At 39.3% G+C, this 20,531-nt stretch overlaps 1 protein-coding gene across 15 annotated transcripts in view; it reads left to right on the top strand.

The window, feature by feature from the left end:
• Window positions 1-20,531, top strand: part of DMD (dystrophin) — a 2,398,628-nt gene that overhangs the window by 1,845,491 nt on the left and 532,606 nt on the right. For 13 of the 15 annotated variants that reach the window (XM_055081920.1, XM_028482834.2, XM_055081919.1 and 10 more), the window contains one exon: window positions 4,505-4,659. In XM_055081920.1, the coding sequence (XP_054937895.1) occupies window positions 4,505-4,659 (155 nt within the window). The remainder of the gene's footprint in view (window positions 1-4,504; window positions 4,660-20,531) is intronic. The other 2 variants (XM_055081921.1, XM_055081917.1) reach the window with 1 other exon arrangement.

Below are 20,531 nucleotides of genomic sequence, written 5' to 3'. Positions count from 1 at the left end.
CAGCCCCCACCCGCCCCGGAGGGTGAGCAGACAAGCCTCTCAGGCTGGTGAGTGCCGGTCGGTCGGCACCGATCCTGCACCGATCCTCTGTGCGGGAATCTCTCCGCTTTGCCCTCCGCACCCTGTTACTGCACTCTTCTCCTCGGCTCTGAAGCTTCCCCCTCCGCCACCCGCAGTCTCCGCCCGCGAAGGGCCTTCCTAGTGTGTGGAAACCTTTCCTCCTTCACAGCTCCCTCCCACTGGTGCAGGTCCCGTCCTTATTCTTTTGTCTCTGTTTATTCTTTTTTCTTTTGCCCTACCCAGTTACATGGGGAGTTTCTTGCCTTTCGGGAGGTCTGAGGTCTTCTGCAAGCGTTCAGTGGGTGTTCTGTAGGAGCTTTTCCACGTGTAGATGTATTTCTGATCTGTCTGTGGGGAGGAAGGTGATCTCCGCATCTTACTCTTCCGCCGTCTTCCCCCTCTCCTGAAATTTAAAAATTTTAATACTGAAAATTCTTGAAATGAGTTCAGGTTGTCCCATAGTCCATAATCATTTTTTCTGCCTAAAATACTGTGTATAAATACCAAGCACATATTGTAGCAGCATCATATGAGGTTTAAATATGAAATATGGACTTCCCTGGTGGCGCAGTGGTTGAGAGTCCGCCTGCCAATGCAGGGGACACGGGTTGGCGCCCCAGTCCGGGAGGATCCCACATGCCGCGGAGCGGCTGGGCCCGTGAGCCATGGCCACTGAGCCTGTGCGTCCGGAGCCTGTGCTCCATAACGGGAGAGGCCACAACAGTGAGAGGGCCGCGTACCGAAAAAAAAAAGAAAAAAAAGATAAATATGAAATATTTCTTTCCTGGTTGGGGACACAATCTTTTGGGGATTGAGCATTTTATATTCTTCATAAAAAGCACATGCACACATATATATACACCCACAAAATCATCTTTTTTTTATAGGCTAGTGCTCACAATATTTTAAATTTCTTCACGCACCATGATCACCACACAATTCCCTGTAGAGTGTACAGCTGTAAATGGAATTCAGAACTAAAAAAGAGTGTGTGTGAATTCTATTGTATTTTTGAATTTAAAATTCTTCTGTGGTCTGGAGTTGTCCCAGTAGTAAATTTCACAGTAGTAGGCAAAGCTGGTCAAGGTCATTGTTACTGGTGTGAATGACACTTGGTTAAAGCCCAAGGTGGTAAACATATTATTCCCTTAGGAGGAAGGGAAACCAGTCTGTTCTGGTGAATGTGTTTAAGGAGGGAGAAAAGGGTGCTGTGGTTGAGAACCTTTGAGTTTAGATAAGGGCCTTAGCCCTGTCAATGTTAGTCAAGGTCAGTGGGATTTTTTTCTTTTTAATCCTATATCACAGCAAAATCTGAGCAGTATGCAGTGAAGGATAGCATTCAGTCAAGATTTCCTTAGGTATAAACATTTAAATTTCAGTGTGAATATAAATTTGAAGAAAAATATATGGCTTGCGTATTTTTGCCTTTCAAGCATTAAAGTATACCAAAAAACTCTGGTTTGAAGTCAAGCCTTACTGGTTTTTTTTTTTGTGGTACGCGGGCCTCTCACTGCTGTGGCTTCTCCCGTTGCGGAGAACAGGCTCCGGACGCGCAGACTCAGCGGCCATTGGCTCACGGGCCCAGCCGCTCCGCGACATGTGGGATCTTCCCGGACCGGGGCATGAACCCGTGTCCCCTGCATCGGCAGGCGGACTCTCAACCACTGCACCACCAGGGAAGCCCAAGCCTTACTCTTTTACTACCTTTTTACAATGAAATGTCTAATTAAACTTTAACCTGCTATGTCCTTCAAGATTTTGGAAAATTCTAGCATACTTTTCAGCTTCTACTTTTAGGTATTTTTTTATGATCTATAGATTTGAACCAAAGAGTGTATCCTCCTATATCTAGACTTTTCAAGTAACAACCCATGAGTGAGGGTTGAGTTCCAAGATTGTCTTTTCTTAGATAAAATAAATGATTTTAATTGTATTTATTAAATTTTTAATTAACATTTTATATTGCTAAATCTATACATATATGCTCTGATGTTGGTTCATAATAGGTATTTCTTTTTTTTTTTTTTTTTTTTTTTTTTTTTTGTGGTATGCGGGCCTCCCTCTGTTGTGGCCTCTCCCGTTGCGGAGCACAGGCTCCGGACGCGCAGGCCCAGCGGCCATGGCTCACGGGCCCAGCCGCTCCGCGGCATGTGGGATCCTCCCGGACCGGGGCGCGAACCCGGTTCCCCTGCATCGGCAGGTGGACGCGCAACCACTGCGCCACCAGGGAAGCCCATAATAGGTATTTCTTTAGCAATTGCATTTTTCTTAAAAAGGAATTGCCTAACTAAAAGATAACTAAGTTACTGGTGTCAGTTTTGTAGAGTCTTATGCTGCCAATTAGAGATTTAATAGATGATAGATAATAAGCTCTTCTTTTAAAATGCAAATACCATTTTCTGGATAATAAGGACCAATTGGTCTTTCATATCTTAGTATACATTACTTTTTAACACTATAGGTTAAAAGTGGGTTCAGTGAAGAGGGAAAGGGAAGAAGATGTAATTTTGTACTGTAGGAAATTTCTAGAAAGCGAAAGCCTTTGGTGTGTGTGTTTCACCTCAGAAGGGCTTTTGGACAGTGTGAGGATATAAAAAGTGGAAAATAGGAACTGCAGGGCTTGATAAAAGGTGTATATAAGAAAAGGCAGGAATTCCACAAGGTTAAATTGTAATTGCTTTGTAGTACAGCGAGTATACTCTGTGCCTTTAAAAATTGTCTCTCTTTTTATTTTTATAGCAAAAGTTAGTGATACTGGCTTTAGCTGCTTCCTACTAGTTCTGTTATCTGGGTCTATTTGCTATATGCAATAATGCAGTGAACGCAGTATTTCGTTTGATTCTAGAATAGGATGTTCTAATTAACTGAGAAATGCCAGATTATATACTGATTATAGATTTTCAAAGAAAATCTAGGTACTCAAATATACTGAAACTATGTTGAAAAGTACGAGTGTTTGATTTTTATTATCGTAAATCATATTAACTTAAAAGAACAAACACTAAAACAAAAATGAGTACTCTTTTCAGAAACATCAATTAGTTTCAGTTTTCTCTTTTACCCTTCCAGTTCATGTCAATGTACTCTTACAGATTTAAGAAATACAGTGAAGGTAGAAATTGTGTTCTTGTCTTTTTTTTAACTTGTGATTTCTGTGCACATTTACTGCATATTAGACCATTGGGGTGATGTATTGCCTTACTTTAATGTCCTCTCATTAAACATTGAAATTGTTTCTCACTTTTTACTATCTTAGTTAATGAAGATCTTTATTCCTATAATGTATGTCTTTTCTTTTAAATATTTTACTGGGAGAAAATACTAAAATTAGATTACTGGGTCAATGGGAATAAGCATTTGCATGTCACTTGATATATATTGCCAAATTGTCCTAATGGATGCTGTTCCCAGCAGTAGTATATGAAGGTGCTAGTTTGGCTACAGTCTTCCAGGTTTGGGTTTTATTTTTTTTTAACTTAATTGGTGTCAAATTGTAATACTCTTATTTTTTCATGTTTTGAAAGTTGATTTTTTTCCTTTTCTATAGAAACTTTTTATTTTTTCTCTTGTTTGAATTGCTTGTTACTATTCCTTTGTCCATTTAACCCACTATATTGGATTTGATATAACTATCTTTGTAATTTAATAATACCGTAATGCTTGGAAGCCTCTTCCATGCACTTGAAGCAATGTTTAATAGAAACTTGGGGTTAATATGCATCCAGATAAACCTATCATTGGTTTATTTCTTTCTTTGACATATGATATTTCAAGTGATGAAATACATGGTTTGATAATACTCAATTGTTAAAGATAAAAAAAAGAAGAAAACATACGTCATTTGGTTTAGCAAAATTCTTATATTTAAAATTTTATTCTGATTTTAAAGTAGGATATTTTTAAAGTATTATGAATAAACTGATCCTTTAAAGAAGTTCATAACTAGAATAACAGCACTGGGTTTTTTTGGATGCTTAATATTTTCCGTATGCAACTTTAGTTGAATGCCAGTAGATGGCACTAATTACATAAACAATTCAACAAGTTAATGACGAGGAAAAGAAATAACATGCAATATTTTTTTCTGTTCAAATTTTGGTATATGTCACATACTCAACAGTTATTTGAGAGCTTATTTTTATAGTTTGTTCTCTCGCATGATAAAAACACTTAAGCCAAGTTTGTTTCCAATTAATTGCTACTAAATTGAGATACCTGATACTGATTATTGCTCAAGAAGCTGGATTTGAAAAGTTTTGTCTTGAAAAATGGGTTAGCTTATGCTATCATGTTTGACTGAACTACACATGGTAGGTTAAAAGCAATCATGTAGACTTGCTCCGACCCGAGGATTCAGAAGCTGTTTATGAAGCATTTTAAGAAAGTGCAACTAGAGATTTCAGAGAAAACTGACATTCATTCTCTTTCCTATGTGTATCTATAGCAGTTGGCCAAAGACCTCCGCCAGTGGCAGATAAATGTAGATGTGGCAAATGACTTGGCACTGAAACTTCTTCGGGATTATTCTGCAGATGATACCAGAAAAGTACACATGATAACAGAGAACATCAATGCCTCCTGGGCAGGCATTCATAAAAGGTATGAACTATATTATTTCTAAAACTATTTGCTGATTCTAATGATAGGGTAGTGACACTAGGTGGACAATGCAGATTTGTTTTCCCATCCTGCTAAACCAGGGCTTTGGGAGGATCCAAGATGACAAATGCCAGCCAAACTCACAGTCTTGCCTAAGTCCACTTATTTTAAAGATGAGGGACCTGAAGACTGGTGAAATGAAATGACTTGCCCACAGTCAGAAAGGTAGTGACATAACTAAGCAATTAGACAAAAACAAAAGATTGATTTGTAGCTAAAAGAGCCATTTATCAGTCTGCTTTGAGAACTCTATCGAAAGAAATATTTTCTATTCCATCATGCCACAAACTGCCCCATCTTTAGTCTGACAAGGAAGTCACTTTGGGCTTCATGATGGAGTTATAGCTGTCTCTGGTGCCATCATTGTATCTCCCTCCACACACCCAAGGGGAAAATTTGTGTAGTGTAACATGACTCATAACTTCATTTCCCATTATATATCTACGGAAATCAACAGCTCTTAGAGACACCATCTCCTCAAACTAAGTCGTGACTCCCTATTATTCACTCTTAACCCCTTGTGCTGTTCTTTCATTAGCATTTATCCTAATTATAAACAAAATTATAAACAACTACATGAATTATGTAACTAAATGTTTAATGTTTGTGCTTCACATTAGTCTAACCTCCCTGAGGACAGAGGCTATCTTTCTTATTTGACATATCCTGAACCAGGTGATGTAGTAGGAAGCTGGTAAATATTTGTGTTTTTTTAATTGAAATGTAGCTGATGTACAATATTATGTTAGCTTCAGGTATACTACATAGTTATTTGACATTTGCACTTATTATGAAATGATCACTATAATAAGTCTAGTCACCATCTGTCCCCATACAAAGTTATTACAATGTTATTGCATATTCCTCATGCTGTATATTACATCCCCATTGCTTATTTATTTTATAACTGGAGATTTGTACCTCTTAATCCCCTTCACCTCTTTCGCCCTTTTACCCCCTCCTTCCATCTGGCAACCACCCATTTGTTCTCTGTCTATATGAGTCTGTTTTCATTTTGTTTTGTTTGTTTTGTTTTGTTTTTTTAGATTCCACATATAAGTGACATCATACAGTATTTATCTTTCTCTGTCTGACTTATTCACTTAGCATAATACCCTCTAGATCCCTCCATGTTGTCACAAATGGCAAGATCCCAATTTTTTATACCTGAATAGTATTCCATCACATCTTCTTTATCCATTCATCTATCGATGGACACTTAGGTTGCCTCCATATCTTGGCTATTGTAAATAACGCCGCAGGGTAAATATTTGTTGAATGATGACTCTACATAATTTAGAGTTACCTTGTTCATGCTATGGTAAGTCAAGGATTATTGGGTACTCATTTTTAGCTCTGTCAGAAAACAGAGGCAAACATAGCACCTGTACGGTGATAAGGAAGATCACAGTGAAAGGTAAATGAGTTCCAGGAGATAACATGACTTACTGAAGTCAGGTAGGTGGCCTTTATTAAGAAAAAAAGGCCACCATTAAAGAAAACAAAAACAGATTTTGAACTAAGCAGAAACTCTTAGGAGTAAGGAACTATTAATACACGGAAATTGAGAGATCAAGTTAATCTTGAAACTGAGTTAAAGATTGAAGAGTATAAACTCCTGTGAAACTGGATTTGAGCTTGTCATCCTGGGGGAATAGAGCAGCTCTAGTCCTAAATTCCAGACAGTGGGTGTTCAGATGGCCATGGAAAAGAAGACTCAACCTGAAGTTGGGGAGTTATATTTGGGGCCCTGTCAATAGAACCCTGGTGGTGGGAGGATGAGGTTGAATAGGGAACTGATTAAAAAAAAAATTCTCAAAATTACTGCCTCCTCTTATTGGCAAGGTTTGTACTTTCGGCTCCAAATACAGATCTGCTGTTTGTTCAGTTAAATTAGGGCAGATTAGGCTCAGGAAGACTTATTCATATGTAATCGACTGGTATCAGAGAGTCAGTAGTTAAGATCTCAGTGGGAGTGAGAGAGTGGCATGGACATATATACACTACCAAACGTAGAATCGATAGCTAGTGGGAAGCAGCCGCATAGCACAGGGAGATCAGCTCCGTGGTTTGTGACCACCTAGAGGGGTGGGATAGGGAAGGTGGGAGGGAGACTCAAGAGGGAGGGGATATGGGAACATATGTATATGTATAACTGATTCACTTTGTTGTAAAGCAGAAACTAACACACCATTGTAAAGCAGTTATACTCCAATGAAGATGTTAAAAAAAAATCTCAGTGGGAAATACCTGCTTCTCAAAGAGAGGCCTCTGTGGGTAAGCAAATTAAGATCAGAGATTAATTTGGTGAGTTTAGGGAATGTAAGCCAAGAAGGAGCCAAAAAGAAGGCTTACTCATTTTACAAAACTAGGGCTTCAAGAGAGGTCTATCCCATCTATGCCACTCTTTCATGCTCCTTGAGTCTCCAAACAGCCCTCTCATTTCTTCTGATCATTTTCATTAGGTCTTTGGATTCCTCCGAGAAGTGGCTTCCAGTTTATATTTTTTGACTTGGTCCCTAAAAGGCTACCACCTAAGGAAGGTATATAGTTATTTCTCCAATGGGTAAAGTAAAATAGAAAGTTAAAAGCCAAATTACATTTTTTGCTAGCCCATAGGGAATCTGTGACGGGAACACAACTTTCTCACATATACTCTATGAAGATTCATCCACTTGTGTAGTTTCAGTCTGCTGATGACTCTCCATTTATACCATTTGCAGCTGAGCGTGATCGTTGAATTTCAGACCTGCATATCCTGTTGATTTCTTTTCATTTTAATGTCCCTCGGGAACTTCAAATTTAATAGGCCCAAAGCTGAACTCATCTTTGTCCTCTTAACAACCTCTTTCTCCAAATGCAACCTACTTCTCTTCCTATGATCCCTCTCCAATGAACATTACCGCAACCCATTCGGTTGTCCAAATTGGAAACTCATTCTTGACTCTTCCTTCTGTTGAATACAATCCCAGTAGCCGAGCTATCACAAAGCTATTTACTACCTAAATAGCTTTCAAATCCAGTTATTTCTCTTCCTCCCTACTCTTCAACTATCATGTCTTGCTTAAATGACTGCATCTTTCACCCAACTGGTTTCCCTCCTTCTAGTCTTCCTGCTTCTTACCCATTCTCTACATAGAACACAGGATGATTTTTCTAAATACAGTATATTCATATAGCTCCCGCCCCACTTTTAAAGGCTTTGGTGCCTTATCCGTTATTATTTGAAGACAGTCCACACTCCTTTCAATGACTTCAAGATCTTGCACGTTATGGCCTTTCCTTAAAACTCCAGCCTAAGTTTCTGCTCTCCCTCAATCTCCCCTCCCCATAATTAAGTAACATTGAGCTATTTTCATTTCCTCATAGCTATGTTCTGTCTTCTCTATTATGTGCTGACGTGATAGATGTATTATTCCTTCCTTTTTGCATGGTTAAGTTCTATTCATTATCCAGGTCTCAGTGTAAATGCCATTTCCTCCAGGAAGCCTTCTCTGACTACCAACCCCAAAGCCTACACTCTGTTATAGTGTTTATCTCACTACGCTGTACGTAAGTGTCTGTTGGTCTTTGTCTCTTATGAGAATGTGTGCTCTGTATACACATTGGCTGCTTGTCCACCATATGACCTAGCACTTAGCTTGGCACATAGTATCTACCCCCAAAACATGTTTAAGTAAATAGGTAAATGAACAAACAAAATATAACTAACTACAAGTGTTCTGGAGTGCCAGTAAGTCAACACAGAAGAAAAATGTATCCATCAGGATTGCTTTCAGTTTCAAGTAACAGAAAACCCAAGTTCGGTAGCTTACCTAATGGAGGTCTGTTTCTGACACTTTGTGAGCAGTTCAGAGTCGGGCAGGTCGTGGCATGGGCTCCGTAGCTCAGCAGCGTCAGCCCTGAAGTCTCCTTGTTCTTCTTGGCATTTCCCTGAGAACATAGCATTCCAGCAGGAAGAAGCAGCAGCAGAAGGGGCAGTGCTGGTGTCAGGAAACCAGTGGCTTTCTCAGGAACTTTCGGGTCAGAACTATGCCACAAAACCACCTCTAGTATTGAGGAATTTGGGTTGAGCCAGCCAACAGAGAATGTCTGCCACAAAGGGTATGGAAAGAAGAAACTGATAAACTGTCATGCTGTGAAGTTCCCTGGAGAGACAGCCAGTGAAATCTGAGTAAATACAGTATAGTCCTGTAGGTTGTATATTCATGCACAGTATACTCTCATGTAGAGTAGTCATAAAAGTGGGCCATTTGGGCTTGGTGGTTGTTCTGGTCAGTGTGAAAGCGCATGAGGAGAGCTGGGTTCTCTATTGGCTAATGATACCTTTACATGGGAAGTTCACATTCGGTGTATGCTATGTGTGTCACCCGCACAGATTAAACCATATTTTACTTGGCTACATCTTCTCTTATTTTATATTCTTATAGATCTTATGCTAGATAGATAAAGAACAAGAAAACTCTTTATGTGATCGTCTGCATTTTGATGTTTTTATCTAGTATCTCATCCAGCTAAACCCAGAAATGAAGTAACATCATCATCCTCCTCTAGATTTGTGCTGTTCAGTAGGGTAGCCACTAGCCATAGGTGGCCATTTAAATTTAAAGTATTACAATTAAAATTTAAAATTCATTTCTTCCGGCTCATCAGCCACCTTTCAGGTGCTCAAGAGCCACAGGTAACTAGTGGCTTCCCCATTGGACAGTCCAAAATTGAACATTTCCGTCATCACAGAAAATTTTATTGATCGCCCTGCTCTAGATCATCTTTGTTTATGTTCCCCTAAGCAGTTTAGCGTACATTTGTAACAATTACATACTATATTACTTCAGAAAGAGATTTTGCCAAATTTTGTAAATAAAAAGTATTTCCTTTACAAAGTGGTTCACATTATTCTATTTCCTTGTTTCTACCTTATTTTTTCTATTTATCCATCTTCTAGAGTTGCCATTTAAAGTCTCAATAACTACAACTATCACAGAATATAAACGCTTTTACTGTTAATCCTAATAAACATAATTTTAAAGGAGAACTTATTAATATTGCTATTTGGGTTTGGGGAATGAAAGTATCTCATGTCTTTCAAATATATCTATAACCACGACTTTTTATGTAGGGGGGAGACTGTTGAAAGCGTTCTGATTACATCATTTCTCATGGTTCAGGTTTTACCACTGAGCACTGATATATTGCCTGCACTGAAACTTTCAATCATATAGATAAATATATGCAAAAATTTTGTGCATTTGGAAGCCTATGTAAAGCAATAAAATCTTTACTTCAGTTTTAAAATTTTGAATGTTAAACAAGATATAAAAAGTGTAACTTGGAAGAACTTTACTTTGATATCATATACTGGCAGGCTGTAGTTTCAAGACATGACCAAAAACGAAAGTGAGCTAATTTTGTTTTGTATTTTAGTGTTCAATTTAAGTTAATTAATAGGTCAGAGGAATCTTCAAATTCTGTACTGGCTTTTATTGGACCTTTAATTACCATTTTATATAGATAAATATAAATAGCTATGTGCACCTAAAAGGACTTGCTCTACCATTCATGAATAAAAGCAAAAGCTGCTTCTCAAGTAAACTCTGTAGTTTAGCAATTCCTATCAGAACATAGATCATCATTGTGACCTATGTAGGAAAATATTTTGTTTTCCTGATCGTATGACTTACAGAGTCCATGTTAACGTATAAAGCCAGAAATGTGGGCTTCTGCAAGTTCATTTCTTTCCCTTCAATCTCTGTGAATAGATATGAATTGGTGAATAAGATAATATTAGATGTGATATTACATATTATTGTGAGAAGTCTCTAAGGATTAGATCTCAAGGACTGCCATCTGGCTGATGACTTTATGATGACACTGTCATGAGATTTCATTTCCTTATTTCTATTCCAGGGCCACTCTTTAAACAAGAAATGTGCCTTAACTCCGAATTGTCTGTCTGTAGCTATAGGAGGGCTTCTCCAACTACTAATCAGCAAGGAGCAAACTCATCAAGTAGAGGGGCTGATCCTAGTACCAGAGGGTTCATCATGGATAGAAGTTCCTCACAAAAGCTCCCAGATACCTGAACAATCTCTCTAAGTTCTAAGAAAGATTTAGCATGTATGTGTGTACATGTATGTATGTGTATATGCATATGCATGGACATGCATGCAAATACACTATCCTTAAAATAATATCTCAGTATTCTCCTGTCCGCTCTAATAACGTGTTTCAAATTTTAATAATTACAATTAATAGTTGAGAAATTGAACAATTATCACTTGTGTTCTCCATCTTTGGCAACCCTGAAGCCCTTGTAAATCACTCCTTGCTTCTCTATTCCTAGGTCCTTTCTCTTTCTCACTTTAAAAAAAGAAGAAAAGGGAGAAAAATTATTGAGCCCTATTTTGTGTGCAGCAAAGAGCTACTTTAGCTGAACACTGGATCTCTTTCACATTATCCAGTGTATTTTTTTTTAGTAACTGTTCTGCTTCCTTTCTCTGGGATTTTCAATTTCTTCTTCCTTCTTGCTCCTCGCCTTCAGCCAACCATCATGCTCAACCTCCCTCGTCCTAAAAGAACATTTTTAGGATACCAACTTTTCTCTCCAGCTATCCTTGTTTCCCCTTACCATCAAAATTTTTTTAAAGTAGTAATTGCCATTATTGTTTCCTCTCCGGCTTCTGGTTATGCTTGGACCCACTTCAGTCTGGCTTCCCCAGTACCTCCACTTTCCTGAAAAAAGGACTCATTAAGATTGTCAATAACTTTTATAATAACTAATTGCCCTATTTTTTTTTTTTTTATTTTTGTGGTATGCGGGCCTCCCTCTGTTGTGGCCTCTCCCGTTGCGGAGCACAGGCTCCGGACGCGCAGGCTCAGCGGCCATGGCTCACGGGCCCAGCCGCTCCGCGGCATGTGGGACCCTCCCGGACCGGGGCGCGAACCCGGTTTCCCTGCATCGGCAGGCGGACGCGCAACCACTGCGCCACCAGGGAAGCCCCTAATTGCCCTGTTTTATTTATCCATCTACTTGACTTCTTTTTGACCTTGGTCCTGTTTATCAACTCTACTGGTTGAAACTTTCCCTTCTTTGATTTCCAAAACGATATTATTTTGCAATTCTCCAATTTCTCTAGTAATATAATAAGTGTGAAGTGCTTGGCACAATGCCTGGCACATAGCAAGAGCTCAGTAAATGTCATCTGTCATAAACATTTTAAGAATTCATTCACTTGGTGAATATTTTGGTGCTAGGTATGTGCTAGTTAGGCTCAGTTCTTCGTACTAGGTACACAGCAGAGAAAATCCCTACCCTCATGAAGCTTACTTACATTCTGGGAAGGAGAAGGTGAGAAGCAGACATTAACAAATAAAATAGTTAAATGTATGGTATATAAGATTGTGTTAAGTGAAATGTGGAAACATAAAGAGGGAAAGCAGTTGAGAACGTGTAAATGTGTGAGTGAGCGAGTGGTGGAAGAGAAGTGCTATTACTTAAATATGGTGCTTAAGAACGATCTCACTGGAGACTTCCCTGGTGGCCCAGTGGCTAAGACTCCACACTACCAATGCAGGGGGCCCGGATTCCATCCCTGGTCAGGGAACTAGATCCCACATGCCGCAACTAAAGATCCTGCGTGCCGCAACTAAGACCCGGCGCAGCCAAATAAACAAATAAATACTTAAAAAGAAAGATCTCACTGAAAGGGTGAGTTTTAAGCAAAACTTAAAGGACCTAAGGATGTGAGACCTGTGGATAATTGGAAGAAAAACAGTCCAGGAGGGTTCTAATAACTGGAAATGCCCTGAGGCTGCAGTATGCCCGGCATGTTGGAGGAACCTTAAGGAGACCGGTATGATAGGAATGGGTCAAGCAAGCAAGAGTGTAGTAGACAAGGAGTTCAGAGAGGTAAGAGGAATCTGATTACATTGGACCTTATAGGCCCCTCTGAGGACTTTTGCTTTTACTCTGAATGAGATGGGAGTCATTGGAGGGTTTTGAGCAGAGGAGTGGCATCTTTTAGCTTATCTGGCCCCTCTGCAATAATAGACTGAAGGAAATCAGTGAAACCATTAAGAGACTGTTGTCATAAGTCAGTCGAGAGACAATGTGATTTGGACCAGAATAGGAGAGGTGAATGTGGTAAGAAATGTTTGACTTCTCCTGGACTTCCCTGGTGGTGCAGTGGTTAAGAATCCACCTGCCAACGCAGGAGACACGGGTTCGAGCCCAGGTCTGGGAAGATCCCACATGCCGCGGAGCAACTAAGTCCGTGTGCCACAACTACTGAGCCTGCGCTCTAGAGCCCACAAGCCACAACTACTGAGCCCGCGAGCCACAACTGCTGAAGCCTGTGCGCCTAGAGCCCATGCTGGGCAACAAGAGAAGCCACTGCAATTAGAAGCCCACTCGCCGCAACTAGAGAAAGCCCGCGTGAAACGCAGACCCAACACAGCCAAAAATAAAAGGGAGGGAGGGAGGGAGGGAGGAAATGTTTGACTTCTACTATGTTTTGAGGACAGACCCCAAAAGGTTTTGTAATGGATTAGATTTAGGTATGGAAGAGAGGCATCAAGGAAGACTGTATACAGAGTTTTTAGCCTGAGCAACTGGAAGATGGGGGTACCCATTTACTGAGATGGAGAAGCCTCCAAAAGCAACATGTTTTAGGAAGAAGATGTGGACACGCCACTTTTGAAATGTCTATTATGCATCCAGGTGGAGACGTGGAGTAGATAGCAGCTATAAAATCTTAAGTTCTGCGCAATGGTTGGGACTCAAGATACAAATTTGAGAGTTGTAACAATAATCAATATAGGCTCTGTTTGCTGTGTACAACCTTTAAATCTTGGTGTTCCATTCTTAATTCTCTCTTATTTCTCTATACACATTTCAAGTACTTTTGTCTGTCAACTTCGACTACCATTGAGTCCTCAGTTTTTATTTCCACCTCACATCTTTCTCCTCATCTCTAGAACTATGCTTCCAGCCACCTACCATACACCTCCATCTGCACTATCTACAGGCTCCACAGTGTCCAAAGTAGAAGGCATTATCTGCCCCTAAAGCAATGCTATATTTCCTATGTTTTCAGGGAAAATTAATTGCTTAACTTAATTGTCTCTAAAGCTGGAAACTTAAGAATTACCTCTACCTTTTCCTCCCTCTCTCTTCTCTGCTAATACATGTATTAAACTGACTTCTAAATTCTGTGACTTCTCCTTCAAAAATTTCTCTAGAAGCTGTTGCCTTTTCTTCATCTTCACCTCATCCTAAATCGTCTCCATATTTTGCCTGGCGGATTGTGATCACCTTTTTCTGTGCTCCTAACCATTGAGTCTCTACACTCAACTTGGCATTCACACTGACCCAGAGTTATTTCCCTTAAAACTAATCTTCTGGTTTTCCTTTGCTCCCAGCACTCTTTTGTTTTCCTCTTGAGACCTGATAGATGATATATCCATATGTAATATATTCCCAAAAGCATACCCCAATTTTTCTGACAATAAAAACAAACAAACTTGATTTATTTTCAGGAAAGAAAAGCAAATAATATCACAATTTGTGCTTGGTTGTCAGTTTGTTTATTTAGCAGAGGGGCAGGCATGTGAACTTCATAAAAGGGTCTTATGCGCTAGCCACAAATGCTGTCCTTTCTCAAAACATTTTTGAAATTCCTTTCCTGGAACTATCTAGGGACTGTTTCATGACCTTCAGAAGATTGTTGTATTATTTTGTAGCCATACCTTGTGTTTGCTGAATAATTGTACTCAATAATTGTTTGTGTATTGAATGAAGCAGTTCATCAGATGTTGGGCACTAAATGGCTTTGGATTATTTCCAGAAACTTAAAAGATGAAGATTTGCTGCTGCCCTTGAAGCTATGTAAAGAATGTGGTATGATGCTAACAGGACGTTTGTTTAAAATATTGATACAACCTCTTATTAAGTCAGAGACTGCTTATGATATATTTGCAGCATGTTATAGTCATAAATATTAATGCTACAAATGACCCTAAAGCCACCAGCTCAAAATTCTCAGTTTACAATAACCCTATGTTTAATCCGTCTCATGCAAAATATACCTTCTAGTCCATCTTCAGGACTAAAGGGGATTTGGTACATTGAAAAATTCAATCGGTTAGCAACTCTTTTAGGTACACTTCTTTTGGCAGTATGAGGACGTTTCTCTAGGCTCTTCAAGACAGTTGTATATATAGTTATAAGGCACTCTCGTTTTTATACTGCTGAGACCCAATCTTCCCAGCTGATTACGAAGCGTAAGAATTCTCGCCATCTTGCAACAGGATAACGTAATACCTGTAACGCGAAATCCTGGAGCTCTGGGCCAGGGAGTGTCATGATCCATACGGATCTAAAAGTTTCATGGTGGCAACTGCCTGCTTCACTTTATGTCATTTCCTTCAAAGCAGTTAGAATGTTTCTAGCTTGCAGGGATTGCATACAAAGGGAGACATTTGGAATCATAGCATTGGTGATTTACTGGAGTGGAAAATTACCTGGTGGTGCAACCAAGTAGCCATTTTCATTTTAACCCAGTCCTGCAGTCCTAAACCGGGCCCTACTAGCACACCAAAATATATGCTTACAAATGCCTCTACATACCATTTACCGATGAAAAGACTCAAAAATTAAAAAAAAAAAATTATAATTGTTCCCTAAACAAAAGTTTTAGGACACCAACAGACCTTTCTTTTTTTCATTCATTAATTTTATAGTATGGTATCTAAAATTAAAACAAATGGGAGAAAGTTTCCCTTGCTTCGTTTAACTGAACCATTAATGTTATCAACAGCATCCATTATATTACTTTCAATTATATATGCATTTTTCATTGTCTTCCCATCACTAGCATTCTCAAAATCTTTAAAATATTCAATAAAATATATAAATTAGCTGGAGTTTATTTTTAGAAAGTTGAGTTATTTTGAAAAATGGATATGATCATCATTTGATTTGTAATTTTATCTCTCCAATTCTAACAGTCATCTGATGTGGAGATCTTTTGGCTCCATTCAGTTTATAATAGGGATTTATTTTCTTTCTGTAAACCATTAATTCAAATGCATTTCTGGTATTAAAAAATACACAAAACAGGTATTAGTGAGTTTTGTGGAATTTTTTCTTTGCATTTTCCTCCCCCCACAGGGGGGTCATTGAAACAGTTCTAGGTGCTGTTTAACAGCACCTCTTTCTTAGACCTCTTTTACCACTTGGGAAGCGTGATACTATTCCTAGCTAATTGAGGCAAAGAGCCTGGCTCAGGTTCTTTGTCTTACATGGAGCATTTTCAGATTCTTGAGACCAGTAGATTCTGAACTCCTGGCAGCCACTACCTACTTCGCAGAGTCCAACAGCTTCATGTCTTCAACCCTGCATACTACTTTGTGTTTCTGTGTCACTTCTGACCCACAGAGCTATTTGTCTTGTTTCTGAGCCCAGATTGTGCCTTTCTGGTTTTGTGTTTTTATATTTTACCTACCATAGTTCTGTGTTTGGAAGTTTCTTCTGTATTTTGAAACAATTTTCCCCTAATGTAAAGTGATATTTACGTACTGTAGAAGTTGTTAAAAATTGAGAAATAATCAACCTTAACATTTTTTAGCGCTTTCTTTCCTAGTTTTGTAAATGTATTTTGCCTGAATCTATTTTTAAAGATTTTTTTTTGATGTGGACCTGGACCATTTTTATAAGTCTTTATTGAATTTTCTACAATATTGCTTCTGTTTTATGTTTTGGGTTCTTTTGTTTGGCCGCGAGGCATGTGGGATCTTAGCTCCCTGACCAGGGATCAAACCTGCACCCCCTGCATTGGAAGGCAAAGTCTTAGCCACTGGACCACCAGGGAAGTCCCTGCTAATATTTATTTAACTTACTCCCAATTTAGTAACAATAGAAAGCATTTCCAGATTGGATTTTTTTTTTCCTTTTAAAAATCCTTACTACATTTTTATTAGGAAGGTAATGCTCAGGTATTATCTTTTCAAGAGGAAAAATGGATGGGAAATACTTCCTTGAGGTACATGGTGACTTATTCAATAGTCAGAAAGAAAAGCAGTAGCCATGTGCCTCCAGCCAATGTTTTATGCACTGGCCCTTCTGCCTAGCATCAGTATTCATCCAAAGAGATGGAAACTATTCAAATTGGCGGGAAATCAATTCCACATTCAAATCAGTGGTTGTGGGTTTTAAATATCTTCTAATATTCAGCTTCTCAGCTTCCTCAAATCCCTAATATGATACTCATTACATCATTCTGTGGCCAGTCAGTGTCTTCATGCCATAGAGCATTTATTTATTTATTTATTTTGGGCTGCATTGGGTCTTCGTTGCTGCGCGTGTGGGATCTTCCCAGACCAGGGCTCGAACCCATGTTCCCTACATTGGCAGGCGGATTCTTAACCACTGCGCCACCAGGGAAGCCCTGTCCATAGAGCATTTAAAGCAAGTCAAACAGACCTAATCCAAGCCCTTTTGGAGATTTTAACCTGCATTTCATAGATTCATGGCTACTCATACAATTCCTGAGGAGTTGTGTTTTTCTTTTACATTGCAAGTATTTTAAATATACCTAGTGACATTGAATTAGCTATGAAACATCAACTTTATCACAACCTCTTTTTAGAAATATTTAAATGAAACAAACACTCCACAGAAATGACCAAACACAAATTGCATCCTGAGACAAATTAAGTGAATAATAATCATGAATTCATAATGATTGTTTATGATTTTTTTGTGTTTTTGGATAGTGAGATATGATCTATTGATGTTTAATATAAGTCATACCTAAGTTGCCTATTAAAAACAGGCAGGCTAAAATGGCATTATTCTTTTTAGCTGTGAGTATAGCTGTTGACCTCTACTTAGACAGAGCTGGTGTTTCAAACCAAAATCTGTGTCCCTGAGGCCTATGCTCCCTTCATTGCTTTTTAATGGATACATGTTAACTTGGAAGGAGGTTCTGGCAGCTTTTCCCAGTAATGTAATCTCAGCTCTGTCGTCTTCAATATTTCCATCAGTGACTTGGATGAAGACGTAGATAGCATTCTTATCAAATTTTCCGGTGACACAAAGCAGAGAGAAATAGCAAATACTGTAGACAAGAGTATCAAGAGCCAAAAAGATTTCAACAACTTGGGGTGGTAGGCTGAATATTGAAAGATGAAATGTAAATATAAGGCAATACACTTGGTTCAAAAGAAAAGTAAAAGACACAATCCAACCGACTTAGACTGGGCTCCCTGGAAACAGGGAGAAGAAGATTCCCTGAGATGGAGAGTTGTGTGCAGAAGGTTTGTTGAAGAGTGTTTCCATGAGATACATGTGTAAGGATGTGACAGAGGTAAGATTGGGCAGAGAGAGAAGCTACCCTGCAGTGAACCTGAGGCCTGGGCAGATTCTAAGGGGAGATCTGGAATTTGTAGGTCCCTTCAGAGATGTCCTGAATTGAGGCAAGGGGGCTGGGCCTTTGTATTCCAGTATCAGCTGGTTATTGGTTCTGGGTCACCCTGTGGGAGAGGGCAACCTTGGATAAAACAGTTACCTACAGCTGAGGCCAATTTCCAGTGAGAGAGGCAGCTGTGAGCTGTTAGCAGCCAATATTCCCACCAGCTAGGGCATGGGTCTTGGCAGAGCGTCAAAGTATATACTACCCAAGTGTTACCCAAAGTGTGGTCCTTGGACTAGCAGCATTAGCATCACCTATGAGCTGGCTAGAAATGAAAATGTGTGGGTCCTACCCCAGCCTACTAAATCAGAATCTCTGGGGATGTGGCCCAGAAAACTTTTAACAAGCTTTCCAGTCTCCAGCTCATTTCTATGCATATTACAGTTTGAGAACCACTGCACTATGCCAACCAAAAACATTCAGAATGGGGAGGTAACAGGGGTTTTAGTGACAATAATCTCTCTCTCTCTCTCTCTCTCTCTCTCTCTCTCTCTCTCTCTCTCTTTTAACAAGCTTTCCAGTCTCCAGCTCATTTCTATGCATATTACAGTTTGAGAACCACTGCACTATGCCAACCAAAAACATTCAGAATGGGGAGGTAACAGGGGTTTTAGTGACAATAATCTCTCTCTCTCTCTCTCTCTCTCTCTCTCTCTCTCTCTCTCTCTCTCTCTCTCTCTCTCTCTCTCTCTCTCTCTCTCCCTCCCTCCCCCCGGCCCCACACACTGGAAAAGGAAAGCTAAGGAGATATTAGGCTGGATAAATTCAAGCATGTAATGTAGTCCTAAGAATTTATATTTCAGCTTAGCAGAGAGGGATTTTGTGATCAAGCTGTCCACAGATGGAACAGCCTGCCTTGTAAAGTTGTAGAAGTGTTCAAGAACAGGCTGGGTAATGCCTTGGTGTAATAATTTCCAGCATCAGGTGGACACATGACCTTAGCATCCTGATTATCCCCCTCCTATACTTTTATTTTTTTTCCAAATGGGTCTCTGCCAGAACTAGTTAACTCAAGAAGGGGTACATGGTGAAAAAAATAAAGTTTAGGCATGATCAGGTTAAGTCAAAGTAAATAAATTTCTGTAGAATTAATCAGCCTTTTATTACAGTGTATGCATTGTGAATACACAATATGTGTTTGGGAATGTGTGAGGAAAAGGATAGTCTATATAGTATGCATATGTTTAATAACTTTGACCGTGGAACTGATTTCTCTAGAAGAATCTTACGGGCCACTATAGTAGCTGGTACAATACTCAGTACTCAGTAAGCATTTGTAAGAGAGATGGCATAGCATCCAGCCGAGGCTACTGCATGAAGATCATTTCACTGGATGTTGCCTAAGTAGTATTCTCAAGTGCCATTAGCTCAACTCTTCACTTGGGCGTAAATTTATAAATTTGCATACTATCCAAGGTAAGTTGTGTTACTCTGCCTTTCACTCTACTCAGACGTAGGCGTTTTCTATTATTCCCTTCAAACTATTATTTTATCCTCATATTCTATTAGAAGTTTAGGAACATTTTCATGGATGGATGGATGGTTAGATAGATAGACATAGATATAGATAGGTGGATAGATAAATAAGGGAGAGGGATTGGAGAGAGGGAGAAAGAAAGAAGAGGAGGAAAAGGAGAAGGAAGACAACTATGAAAACAACAGCAATGACAATGATGACAGAGAAAGAGAAAGATCAATTCTCTGGCACAGCATATTTGACTTATCTTTGTTTTCCTGAGACTTTCGACAATGAGAATGGAGGGTAAATCCTTTAGAACTCACAGAAATAATCTTGGATCCCTTTAGTAAAAGAAGTGTCTATTTTAGCAAATAGCAATAAACAAGAGTCTATTATAATTGCTGGGAGCTGCTAATACATATTTTTTTCCCCTGAAACAAACTCCATTAACCCTCCTTGATACTCTGTCCTCATCAACATGTTAATAACATGGGACTAACTCTTACAGTTTTTTTTTTCCCATACAAAACATATAATCTACAACCTGCTAATGATTGCATTTAGCCTAATTGTTAGGTTGCTGCTGGTGACAGAAAAATTTATCCTGGCAGATAGGCACTTCTAGAAGCCCAGCCAAGCACTTGGTGTGTGTGAATCAGCCTCCATATACTTCTCACTTGGCAACCATTCCCGATGGATAGACCCAATCTGCTCTGAGGAGAGGCCAGGGCTGCTCAATAGAGTCTGGAGAACCTGAGTTGAAACACAGTTCTAGCAGGATTTTGCAGACTCCTTCTTGACCGCAAGCCCCTAATTAAAAGGGCAGGATGACTTACTCGGGCTGAGTTCTGCTCTCTCTTGTCAAACAACAACCAGGGAGA

This window comes from Physeter macrocephalus, chromosome 21 (assembly GCF_002837175.3).
Source record: "Physeter macrocephalus isolate SW-GA chromosome 21, ASM283717v5, whole genome shotgun sequence".
Taxonomy (NCBI): Eukaryota; Metazoa; Chordata; class Mammalia; order Artiodactyla; family Physeteridae; genus Physeter; species Physeter macrocephalus.
The sequence above is the reverse complement of the archived record's forward strand: the minus strand, read 5'-3'. Positions and strand labels throughout refer to the sequence as shown.